Source organism: Mauremys mutica, chromosome 5, assembly GCF_020497125.1.
Source record: "Mauremys mutica isolate MM-2020 ecotype Southern chromosome 5, ASM2049712v1, whole genome shotgun sequence".
NCBI classification, from domain to species: Eukaryota; Metazoa; Chordata; order Testudines; family Geoemydidae; genus Mauremys; species Mauremys mutica.
The window spans coordinates 64,524,468-64,537,179 of NC_059076.1; the positions used below are offsets into that span (position 1 = coordinate 64,524,468).

The 12,712-nt window shown below is 39.7% G+C and overlaps 1 protein-coding gene across 3 annotated transcripts in view; it reads left to right on the top strand.

The window, feature by feature from the left end:
• The first annotated feature begins 6,545 nt into the window (after nucleotides 1–6,545).
• LOC123371030 overlaps nucleotides 6,546–12,712 on the top strand; it is a 105,229-nt gene continuing 99,062 nt past the window's right edge. Inside the window, exons 1-4 of one of the 3 annotated variants that reach the window (XM_045018132.1) lie at nucleotides 6,546–6,763; nucleotides 7,588–7,688; nucleotides 10,260–10,329; nucleotides 11,630–11,760. In XM_045018132.1, the coding sequence (XP_044874067.1) occupies nucleotides 6,583–6,763; nucleotides 7,588–7,688; nucleotides 10,260–10,329; nucleotides 11,630–11,760 (483 nt within the window). In that variant the 5' untranslated portion in view covers nucleotides 6,546–6,582. The other 2 variants (XM_045018134.1, XM_045018133.1) reach the window with 2 other exon arrangements.

Below are 12,712 nucleotides of genomic sequence, written 5' to 3' on the forward strand. Positions count from 1 at the left end.
CACAGAGCATGTGACAACGTTAAATTTGTATATGCTAAAATTCCTAAACACAATAGGATTTGCTGGGAACAACCTGATCATTAGTATTGAATTATGATGCTTTTGGGAGTTTGTGACACAATATTTTTCTATGAAATGCTGCATTGCAAATTTCAGCTTTTTACTGATTTAAAAAGAACAGTTTAGACTGTTGGTTCATTTAGAAAAGGTTAATTTTTAGAGTATCTTCAAAAGAGAGATTACAATGTGTACTTTACCTTGAGTAGAAGAGTAGTGAACTCTATTTGTTAAACAAAAATATGCACTAATTTGTAATGATAAGATAAGAAATCAATTCAAATATTTGCTGAATATTTTGTAATTAGTTGAAGCTGTGGTGTACAATAAACTGAACTAAATGTTGGTAGTTATTGATATAGTACTTTCAGAAAGGAACAGAGATAATAAAACAAATGGCAACGTAGCAAAATTTGTTATGGAATAGGAGAGTTTGGCTTGTGGAACACTGTGTTCCAACATTTTAGTAAGTGTGATTTTTAATTGCATGCTAAACAAAAAAACCAGCAAAACACGTTGAAAAGATATTTTCTCATACTTTTTTCAGCAATAAGGAAAACTCACTATCCTATGCCCTTCAATATCAATACAGGCTCCTCTAGCTTATGCCTGGGGACCAGTCATAAACACAGCTGCTTCAGGATAATGGGAATGCCAAAGTGAGCTTTGTGCTACCTTTGCTCACTCTCTGACTTGCACTGTGTACTCCTCAGTTGTAGCTGAGGATCTGGCTAAGAATTTTGTCCTTAGCTTTACTATCTTCCATTGCAGCATTATCATCTCTGTAATTAGCTGTTGTCCTGATATAACCCAAGCTTCTTAAAGTATAATTTAAATTGATAGTAACATGCTCGTTTCTTGCTCTTTATATTTTTCTGGTTAGAAACAAGAGTTATTGAACATAAACAAGCTATCAAAAAGCTACTAAGCATTAATCTTTTTTTGACAGTTTCCAGGAACAGCAGAGACTTGTATCATGAGGCTTAAGGGAACAATTACAACATTTATGAATAAGAATTTTGAAAATTAAAACTGAAATTTTTTTTGAGGAAGAGACAATTTAGCTTATAAAATTCTGATAACACCTCTTGACGGTTCTTTTCTAGCAAATAAGGACAAAAGAGCTTCTAATATCTGTAGTGGCTACCCAATAGCTTCTAAATCCTGCAGCAGTCTTTCTGGAATTTGTAAACTCTATAATATTCCTTGCGAGCTGCTCTTGCAGACTGTGGAAATGTTTCAGCAAATTGTATGACATAGCTTACAGTACCTACAGGCAGGATCTGTGGGAAATGAAATACAGTAGAACCTCAGAGTTATGAACATATAGGGAATGGAGGTTGTCTGTAACTCTGAAATGTTCATAGCTGAATAAAATGTTATGGTTGTTCTTTTGAACGTTTACAACTGACAATTGATTTAATACAGCTTTGAAACTTTACTATGCAGAAGAAAAATGCTGCTTTTAACCATCTTAATTTAATGAAACAAGCACAGAAACAGTTTCCTTACCCTTGTCAAATCTTTTTAAACTTTCCTTTTTTTTAGTAGTTTACCTTTAACACAGTACTGTACTGTATTTGCTTTTTTTTTTCTGTCTATGCAGCTGCCCGATTGTGTACTTCTAGTTCCAAATGAAGTGTGTGGTTGTCCGGTCAGTTGATAACTCTGGTGTTTGTAACTCTGAGGTTCTAACTGTTGCTAGTAATGAGCTTTTATTGTTTATCACTGACTTCAGTGTGGCTTTGGGGTAATGTTGGGCTCTGTCTGTATGAAGCTCATTACAGAACTGGGTCTAAAACTCTAAAAAGAGAACAATAACTTGTGTGGGATGTCAGTGGGAACACATCTACAAAACAATTTTGAAGTTTTTGAGTCAACCTGTTTTTGAGTTATAGAGAGAGAATTTAGAATAATTTCCCCCACCCCACTATTTCTTTTATGTTCCCTAACTTGAAATAATGACTTTTCCCTCAAAGTATTCTCTGACATAAACATTAGGCTAGCAAAATTTCAGGCCAAAAGGCATTTTTTTCCTCTCTCAGAATTTAGGGGAAAGGGGAGGAGGCTCAAAATCAGGCTCAGAACAGTAAGTGTTTTATAAACTTCACAGTAGCCACCGGAGTCAGTGGTGATTGGCCCCTGCCATAGAACAGGTTATTACCTTTTGTAATGCTGACCCTCATGTGACTATGGCTTGGAAATAAAGATATTTCTATCTATATCTTATCAGCAACCCTATGTATCAGACCATTACTACATAAACTTTATTAGAGTCATGACTGGACTTCAGTAATAACCATATAGTGCCATCTAATGTCCTGTATGTGCAATTTTACTTTTTCAAGTCTGTATTAGGTGATTCACATAAAAAAACAAACTACAAAATTGAAACTTACAACACTGCAACATTTCCCAAACCCAGCATGAAAATGGCCTGTAAGTAGCTCATTTATACTTTCACTAAGGAATAAAGAAGTATGTTAATACTGTTGCAGTTGACAGTTAAGTGGTTCTTGTAGTTGCATCCCAACTGCTACCCAACCAAGTCTTTCAGAGACACAGTAGGTACTTTCTGCAGGGCATGATTCACCAAAATGAGCTCTTTATGTAGGGCTACTAGCTAGTGAATAGGCACTGAATTGGGAATCAGGACACCAGTATTTTATTTCTAGCCCTGCCACAGATGTGGTGTGTGGCATTAAGCAAGTTACTTCACCTCTCTATACCTCTGTTTCCCCTCCTGCTGTCTTCATTGGTCTATTTCGATTGTAAGCTCTCCAGGAAAGCATCTGTTATTATGAGTTTATACTCAGATACTACAGTGATGGGCAGCAGTATAAAACTCAAAGATAGACGGATCTAGCACAGTGGGACCCAGATCTTAGCTAAGGCCTTAGGTGTTATTGGAATACAAATACCTCATCTATAAATAAATAATAATAATACTAATAGTAAGGACTGGCTCTAGTTCCAGAGCTCTAAGCAAACTGGCAAATGACTGCCCTTAATATCCCACACGCTCTGACTCTTTTGTTGCCCCTATCATCCAGGTATCCTATGTCACCACTTTTTCTGCCTGTAAAAAAGAGCCTGTCCTTTATAAATGTATACACCATTTTAAACTCAATTTTAATTACTGTAAATCCAAAAAAAAAAAATGTAGCCCTCCACTCAAGTTAAATGAAGTAGATCAGTGGTTTCCAAACTTTAACAAGCTGTGAACCCCTTTCACTAAAATGTCAAGCCTCACGCAACCCCCTCCTAAAAATGAATGTTTCCAGGGATTTTCTCCTTTACCTGAGTCTAAATTATAAAAGCAGTCATCTTGGAAATATCAAATTTGTTTTTATGACAATCTTATTACACACTATTTATTATTAATTATTATCATTATAGTATTTTTATTACATTATGAAAACAGCAACACTCTTCCAAGATCTCACTTCCGTAGCATATATCACTTTGAATAAGCCTGTTATAAGACAAGTCTCCTATGTTTCATCAAGGAGTATCAGATGTGAAACAGCATGAAGGTATTTAAGAAGCCAACTCAGAGTTCCTCCTACACAAGCATTCAGGTCTTGAGCAGTCCAGGCAAACAACGCATGTTACAACAAAGCTTAAACTTGTTCTTCATAATAATTTTAAAAACAAGACTAGCTGCCTATTTAATATTAAAAACAGCAAAAAATATCCACCTCCCTTTCCATTTCTTATAAGGAGTCTTGAAGTTTAAATCTCCTCAGTGTGAGAGATATGCTTGCTTTGATCTGCTTAGTTCTTGGAAGTCCAGGGGCTCCATGCTGCTGGCCCTGTGCTGCCCCGGGTCCCTAGGGACATCTCTGTCTGCCACTAGGGAATTTTTTCCCAAGACTCCCCTGTAACATTTCACGAACCCCAGTTTGAGAACCACTGAAGTAGACTACCGTAAGGGATTAAGTGCTTGGTTTATCTTTAGCACACGCAGACCTATACGTGGCCTACCCAATCAGAAAAGATCTGTGGACAATCGCTGTCAAAATCTATGGTGTGACAGTATTTGAAGGAAGTTACAAGAATAAGTGAGGCATCCCCATCTCTCTGCGATCCAAGTGAATCCCCTATACAGAACATCAAATTAAGTTAATTCGTGTTTATGCTTAACTCTGCCAAGCAATACATACATTTGCCTGATAATATACCAGTTATATCACAAATTACAATTGGTGTTGACTGGAACAACTGACATTTATTGGCATGATGAAGCCACTTCTTTTTGTGACCAGATAATTATTTTGCAGGCTAGGCCAGGATCATGGATGTAATAGGTGGTGCAACACAGCCATCTACTGGCCATCCTAGTAAAATTATTTTTTCTATTAACACCATCAGTTTGTGTAGGACACAATAATAATCTTTCTTGGTGTGAAATCCTGGGCTCATTGAGGTCAATGGGAGTTTTGCCATTGATTTCATTAGAGCCAGGATTTCATCCTGGTACTTCCATAGTATACGAATATATATAGTTTTATACTAGTGACTGAGATTTCTTTGGATATTTCTCAACCACATACATGAATAAGGTTGCAGTGGAGGAACACTATTAGATCCTCAGTTGATTATGATTATTCTATGTATGATTATGATTATCCTCAGCTGATTATGATTTTTGTTGCTTTACTCCAGACTTTCTCCAACTTGTCCACATCTTTCCTGAAATGAGGCACCAGAACTGGACACAATACTCCACTTGAGGCCTAATCACCATGGTATCAAGTGACTCAGACAGGTCTAGCAGAATGAGTACTGTTTACAAGTGCTGTTGATGGATATTGCCATAGCCCGAAGCCTGACTGACAAGGATCCAGGACACTGGCAGTCAATATATGGCACTGGAGATTTTGTTGTTGTTGTTGTTGCTAGCTTCTCCATTAGCTTACATACAAAAGTGTGTGTGTGGGGGGGGGAAATCAATAAATGGACAGTTTCAGACGTGATGTAAGCAGGTGCAAATCCACTAACTGCATTAGGCTTGTACCCAATTTCTTTTTAAAAATAACTATTTTTTAAAAATTAAAACAATTTAAACAAAATTAAAAATCTGATTTAAATTAAAGAATAGTTAATCCCCATTTAATAAATCATTTCATTGTAAATATGAAACGTTATGATAAGAGAAGTTTATGTATCAGAAACATTTAAGGTTGCTTTGTTAAATAAAAATTAATGTTATATGCTGTTTTGTGTGTTTAATTAAATTCCAGATGCCATCCTAATGCAGCTTTATACAAATCATGAGCAAAAAGTTTATTATCTAGTAAAAGCAATAGATTATTCATCATTTTCTAACATACTAAACATGTATAATTAAATAAGAATATGAAAATATTAAGCTATATAATTGCTTAAATAAATATATATAGTTATAGTGTATCTCCTAGGTAGCAAAAAGATGTACAAAAGGTAGGGTAAAGGCTCTATTATGTTGTAAACCAACATGTTTTTATAATTATATCAACCAATGAGAATGCACCTTTCTTAGAAAATAACTGACCTACAAATGGAAACGCTGATAAAAATTGATGATTTAAATAGAGGCTTTCCACCTGGTGATTTAAATCAGTCCACCCTGAGTGCAGCCAACATTCTGAATCAATTAGGACAGAATGCGAGTTACATTAGCTCCTGGTTTAAAGAAGCACTTTGAAATAGTTTAGGATCAAAATGTAGGTTTTAAGGATGGTCTTGTGGTTAATACCCTAGACCAGGACTTGGGAGCTCCAACTGCAATTATTGTCTTTGCCACAGGCTTCTTTTGTCACCTTGGGCAAATGATTTACTCTCGCTCTGCCTCAGTTCCCCATCTGTCAAACGGGGATAACGATCTACATCATCTCTGCTTTACAGAGTGTTGTTGCCTGGACAAATTGATTTTTGTTTCTTATGTGCTCAGATATTACAGTGATATTGGATAAAAATCAAATTTTAAAAGTAAACATTCCTTTATAATATTAAAAACTTAGCTACACTACTGTGCATGCATAAAAATTAGAACTCATTTCCCAATCATTGTCTGGCTGCAGCTTTTTTAAATTGCAAACTTCTTGGGGCTGTAGCTCTGCCTTTCTATTACTGTACAGGGCCTAGCACATGTTGGTGGCTCAATAACTAGCCTATCCTGGTTTGTCTCTTTGCCCACAGGCTACCGAGGTGGCCTGCAGCAGGAGCCAGGGGTTGGGGTGGTTGTTTTTCGCACATGGGGGAAGAGGCCGGGTTGGTGACACTTTTCAGTGGAAGGAGGCAGGCAGGGCTAATTTGTCACTAGCTCGCGAGGCCCTTAGTGCTGCCAGCCCAGGGCCTCTGCCCCGGAGCCAAGGCAGGGCCGGCCCCCCGGGACTTGGTGGTGGGGACTGGGAAGCACCGATCGGGCCCGATCCAGCCGCAGGGAGGCGGCGGGAGCCGGATCGGGCCCGGGGCTGAGTCAGCGGCGGCCCAGCCCTTCGCCTCCGCCTCCCGCCCCGGCCTGGCGCGCCCGGAGCCACCATGAGCTGCGCCGCCGCCGCGCTGCTGGGGCTGAGGGGCGCCGCTGCCCCCCGGCTTCTGCGGGCAACAAGCAGCCGCCGCCGCTGGAGCAACCTGGGCGGCGGCTCCTGCGAGCCCCAGGCGGGCTCGGCCGTGCGGGTGGGCTGCGCTGCGGGCTTCTGGGGAGACACGGTGGCCTCAGGTACCGGGGTTGGGGGACGGGCAGAGGGGCGGGGAGATGCACCAGCTCCAGCTCCAGCTCCCCCCCCAGCGCGCGCCGCACGGCCCCACACTGCGCGGCCTCCCGCCGTGGGGGCTGAGCCCAGCAAAACAACCCGCGCGTCACCGGAAGCGGACGGGGCGCGAAACGAGAGCTGGAGCCGCAGCCGTTGCCTCGCCGCGCTCGAGCCCAGGCTCAGGCGCAAAGTTGAGGCAGCGCCGCGGGGATGGGGGCTGATCCAGCCCCGGGAGAGGGGGTTTGTAGAGCCGCCCTCCGTCAGCGCCTGTCCCGCGCGAGGCACCCCCAGCAGGGGGGACACCTACGCTCCGAAAACTGTCAGCCCCACTGGATGGGCATGAGCATCTCTAGTGGCGTTGGCAAAGCCAGCAGGGGGCCTCCTTCCCCCCCAGCCCGCCCTATGCTGTAGGGATAGTTCTAGATATAGGTACGGTGTTTTGGCTGTTTGTTTTTTAAAACAGTTCCCCCTCCTCTCCGATACATAAATAAAACAGTGATCACAGCACAACACTAAGCATCAGCCCCCGAACAACAAAATATTTAGTGTCCAGTATTACAGCCACTTACTCATGTGAGCGATTTGCTCACACGTTGACTTTAACGGAATTGGTTAAGTGAGTAAAGTACCTTGTATGTATGTTTGCAGGATTGGGCCCAAAATCTTAAAAGTGATATTGTCTCATGCTTTGCAGTAATGTATGTTTTTCTGATTTTGTTTTTTGAAAATGAAGTGGCTTTTACTACAAAATATGACTTTCAACTAAGTTACTTAATATCTTTTTGATTAGTTCCTCAGCTTCTCTATGGAGGAAAACTGGATTTTCTTGTTTTTGATTATCTTTCTGAAATTACAATGTCTCTGTTGACAGCTGCAAAAGCCAAATCACCGGTAAGGAAAGAATGATTTTAAGTTTGAAATAATAATTCAAGCAATTTCACAAGAATTGTATAACTGATGGTTTGATTTCATTAACTAAGTTTTACAGTTTGAGCTGTTTGAAATGTTCAGATATCACAAAGCGATCAATGTTTTAAAAGTGCTTCAAATCTTTGCAGTTGCTGAGTGATGCAGAACGGTTGGCTGGAAAGCATTATCATACAAACATTAAGATTTTAAAATAAATCAGGCCCAATCCAGCCAACGCTCCTGGGACTACTTGCATGAATAAGAATCTGCAAGAGTAAGCTTAGTATTTACATAGGAGAATATTAATAGTCTTACAGTGCAGTGCAATGACAGATGGCAGATCTGATTTGATTGACTAACATAAAATCTTACTACTAAGAAATAGCAGCAATATAGCTCTATTAGAAAGACACTGTTAATTGCAATACAAACATATTGGAATATCAGAGTGTTATTTACTCTTGGAGGAATTCTGCACCACTGTACATGCACAGAATTTATGTCCCCTGCAGATTTCTTTGCTTCCCTGCAGGAAAATGACTTTCTGACGGGAAAGCAAAGGGAAGCCACAAGAATGGTCACGTGGCCCTCCCCAGCAGTATGTCTCGGATGCCCAGGGCAGCCGGCAGAGAGGTAAATCACTGTGGGGCAGGAGGCGGAATTGGGGAAGATCCAGCTGGTGGCTCCTACCTTGTGCCGGGTTTAGCGGCTAGGCTGGAGAGGACGGGACTTCCTCTTCCCCTGTATGACTTCTGGGGCCAGGTCAGACCACCACCAGATTTCTACCCCAGCTACAGGAAGCTCTGCAAACTCCCACCCCCTTCCTGTACCCCTTGCTCCTCACCTGCAGGGGGAGGGATCCCTATATAGGAAGCTGCTCCCCCTTCCCCTGTGCATCCAGACCCCTTCATATCCAGTCCCTCCTGCTGTGCCTCACCCCCACCTGCACTCAGAACCCTCCTGATGAGCTCCACTTCCCCTGGAACATATATTAGACCACCAAGCCCCACCCAGCTGCACCTGGATCTCCACCCCACTGAGTCCCAACCCCCCACTGAGCCCCCCCTCAGCCCCAATCACCTTCACCTGGATCCCCCTGCAGAGTCCCATTACCATTGCACCAGAACCCCTCAACAAGCCCCTGTGCATCCAGATCCCCCCCGCACCCAGATGCCCCACTGAGCCATCCATACCCGGATTGCCCCACACAGAACCCTCTGAACCCACATCTGGATCCCCCCACACTAAGCCCCTCCACACTTGGATCCTGCATTGCTGAGCCTGCCTGCTCACAAATGGTTCACCTGGCATGGAGGGGCAGGGCCCTGGGGTGTTTCTGGGGCAGGCCCGGTCCTTGCACTGTATCAGGGTTGGGTGCAGCCTCATTGCTGAGTCTGTGTCCTGGGGGGGAGCTGCACAGTGATCTCCCACCTCTGTGTAGCCAGTGGCACGTGCTCCCCAATGCCATGCTGGAGCCTCCACATTTATTTGACAAATAAAATTTGCAGAATTTTGCAGAATTTTAAAATACTGTGTGCATAATTTTTATTTTTTTGGTGCAGAATGCCCTCAGGAGTAGTCACTGTAGTTTCCATTATTCATTCTTATTCTGTAAATTATAGTCATGTCTGAATATAAGATGCACTTTTAGCTTCATAGGTTTAATAAACATATTAATTTGAGATTCAAATATTTGATCTTGGCTGCTCCAGAGATCGCTGCATTTCAGTAGAGGAGGAAATTATCCCTCACCATTCATATATCAATTTCAGGGTGGAATCTTGAGTGGTACTAAACATCATTAGCCTTTATTATTTCAGCAGTTGGTCAGTCCCTCATAAGGTCAGGCCTACTGAATTCAAAAGGAGTTTTCCCATTATCTTCAGTGAGAGCAGGGTTGAGTCCTTATGCCCTAATCTTGCAAAGATTTAGGCATATGAGTAATTTTAGTCACATGAGTAGTCCCATTAGTTTGTGGATGAATTCAATTCAATGTTAAAAACAATGGGCCAAATATCTGCTAATGAAACTGGCAGAACTTCATTGCCTTCAAAGGAGTTCTGTCATTTTATGCCAGCAGAGAGTTAGGTACACATGGCTTGAAATTTGAATGCATTGTCTCAATTCATATGGCTTCAATAAAACATCTCCTGGAATGAGATAGTTGTGAAGTGTTTTGTTGTATGTTGTCAATATTTTGTATTTTACTTTATAAATGGAATTGATTGGATTATTTGTTCCCTGTAGGCTAATTAAAAATAGTGGTATTTTGAAATATATAATTAGACATCTGTGAAAATATACTGATGCCCATTTGTGTTGTGTTTATTTTAACATATATATTGCTAAGTTAAGGATTTTTTCATTTTAGAGAAATGTTTTCCAGGTTTCCTTTAGAAAAGGAAATCCACCATTTTTTATTATAGAATTAAGAAAATGAGTATAGGCTGTTTTTCAATCTTTTCTGCAATCTAAAAGCCAATAAAGAGAAGGAGTTGATTTACCCATGACAAAGATTTGGCAAGTACATTATATAACTTTTTATTATTTCAGGATTTGGGTTACACTCCTGATTTTGTGTTTACTGCAATGGGTCCCTATATTAAGGACATTCACAGGAAAGGTATGTTATAGAATAATATGGGTTGGATAACTTTAATAATTTATAGCTTGATCTTTGAAGTGCTCATCACTCTTAACTACTATTGTCTTCAGTATTAGTTGGGGTGCTCAGAACCTCACAGTGTTCATATCTTCATTGTGTACTTTGTTACTTCAAAGCTGAATATAGGAAGTCTGACTGTTTTTTTTCTATGGTTTGAATGAAAACATTCAACAAAGGGAATTCTCATTTTCCCCATACCTAATACACTATATATTACTTACTGTATAAATTGAGCTATGTGTTTATTTTAAAAGGGAAAGTGCATTTTTCTTGTCTCCTTTGAGATGTACTTTTATCCAGTTTCATGTTAACTGTTTAATGAGTGAGGTGGGAAATGGTTTTCCCATTCCAGAGAATTTTCAGAATTTGGAAAGAAAAAAAAATCCTAAACATTCCCTATCCTGAATAGGGGCAAGTATCTTGAAAACTTTAGTGAACAGAAAATCCAGGGAAAAAAATTGATTGGGTCAAATGAAATATTTCAATTTTGATAATTCTGAAACATTTTGTTTTGATTTCAACCTTTTTATTTTTTACTATAAATTACATTTCAAAATGAAAAGTCATTTCAAACTGAAAAACAACCTTTTCATTTAGAGTGTCAAAACAGGATGTTTAGACAATTTTAAACTTTTTTGTTTCAAAATTTTGTCTAAAACCAAAAATCTATCAAAACAAACCCTTTCCTGTGAACAGTTTCAGTTCTGATAGATCAGCATTTTCCAATGAAAAAACATGTCATTAAAAATTCCCGACCATCTCTATCTGTTTAGTTTATATTAATAAAGAGACAAAGTGGGTGATGTAATATCTTTTACTGGACCAACTTCTGTTGGTGGAAGAGACATACTGATTTATACTAATAGAAGGTTTATACTAATAGTATTCAGCCATACCAATTTTCTTCACAACTCCTTAGAAGTCAGATTTGTGGGTAAAAGGTAGTACTAATCTCCCTAAAATCCTCTCTCAATTCCAGATTAAGCCTGCAATGTTAGAATAGCTGTATGTTTCTGCCCAAGAGTCTTCAGTGAAGTAGTGAACTGTGTAGACATTTAAATTATTATTAAGTTTCAGAGTTGCACCAATCACAACTCTGTTTATCTGTAGACTTGATAAGAAAGCACAACATTTGGTTTATTGTTCTGATTGATCATGTGCTTGACCACATGCAACAGTGTATCCTGGGGCTCAGGGTGTTAAGCCTTTTTTGTAGTATAACTGGTGGTTTTAACACTGAACTTTTTGTTCTGTTAAGGTGTTCGTGTCATTAGTAATGCTGGTGGAATGAATCCACTTGCATGTGCTGCTGGTCTTCAAGAGGTGGCAAAGAAAGCTGATGTTGATTTGAAAATAGCTGTTGTTGCTGGAGATGATCTGATGGGCGAGGTATTTTATTGATGTTTTATGGCTCAGTAAAAGTGTGGGAAGTTTGATTAATTCTTTAATACAGCACAGAGATGACATTTAAAATATATGGTGTCATTGGGCGCTTCACTTTTGTTTAATTATTATACATTGCATCATTATTTGAGAAAATAAACTCTATCCTTGGTCTTTTTTATATATGGCATGCACAAAGTTAAATGTATATTACTCAAATCAAATTTAACTTAAAACAAGCTTGATTGATTGCAGATGCAGCTGATTCCATAATCACTACTAGGGATCATGTTTTTTATTTGATAACTCAGAAGGCATGAGTTATCTGATCTGAGGGATTGCAAGAGTCTAAAGAGGCTCTGGTGTTTCAGTTCTTAGTGGTATATTCACAAAACTGACATGTTTAGTATAGATAAATAGTAACTTGAGTGTACCTAGAAGCTAATGAATTCTCCTTTTTGAGCTGACATTGTAAGACTAGTTTTGGATTCTAATGTACTAATAGCAGGCCCTCTGTTATTCTACCTTGTCTTTTTGTCTGTGGTTCAACAAAATTCTAATCATGCTAGTATTTCTAGTGGATCATGTTACAAAAGTAGATATTTATTTGTGGGGGCAAGATGAAAATGTTTAGTAATCAGACAGGACATTTGAATTTCTAGTATGTTTAACATTGAGAAGAATGTCCAGTTTTCCCCAGCTATTCATGAATGATGCTATATAAATTGTGTATTAGAAAAATAACTCATTTTAAAGGGAATGATTTGTGTGCTTCAGATCCATTTAAAATAAAAGTTAATAATAAAGTCCAAGGGTAAAACCTGGCCCTACGAAAATCAGTGGGAGTTCTGCCATTGACTTCAGGGGACCCAGAATTTCACCCCAAATCTGCTCCAACTCCCCTTGTGCGAGTCTGAGTGGTCACTTTGCTTTTGGCTGTGGAGAGACTGTAGAGTTG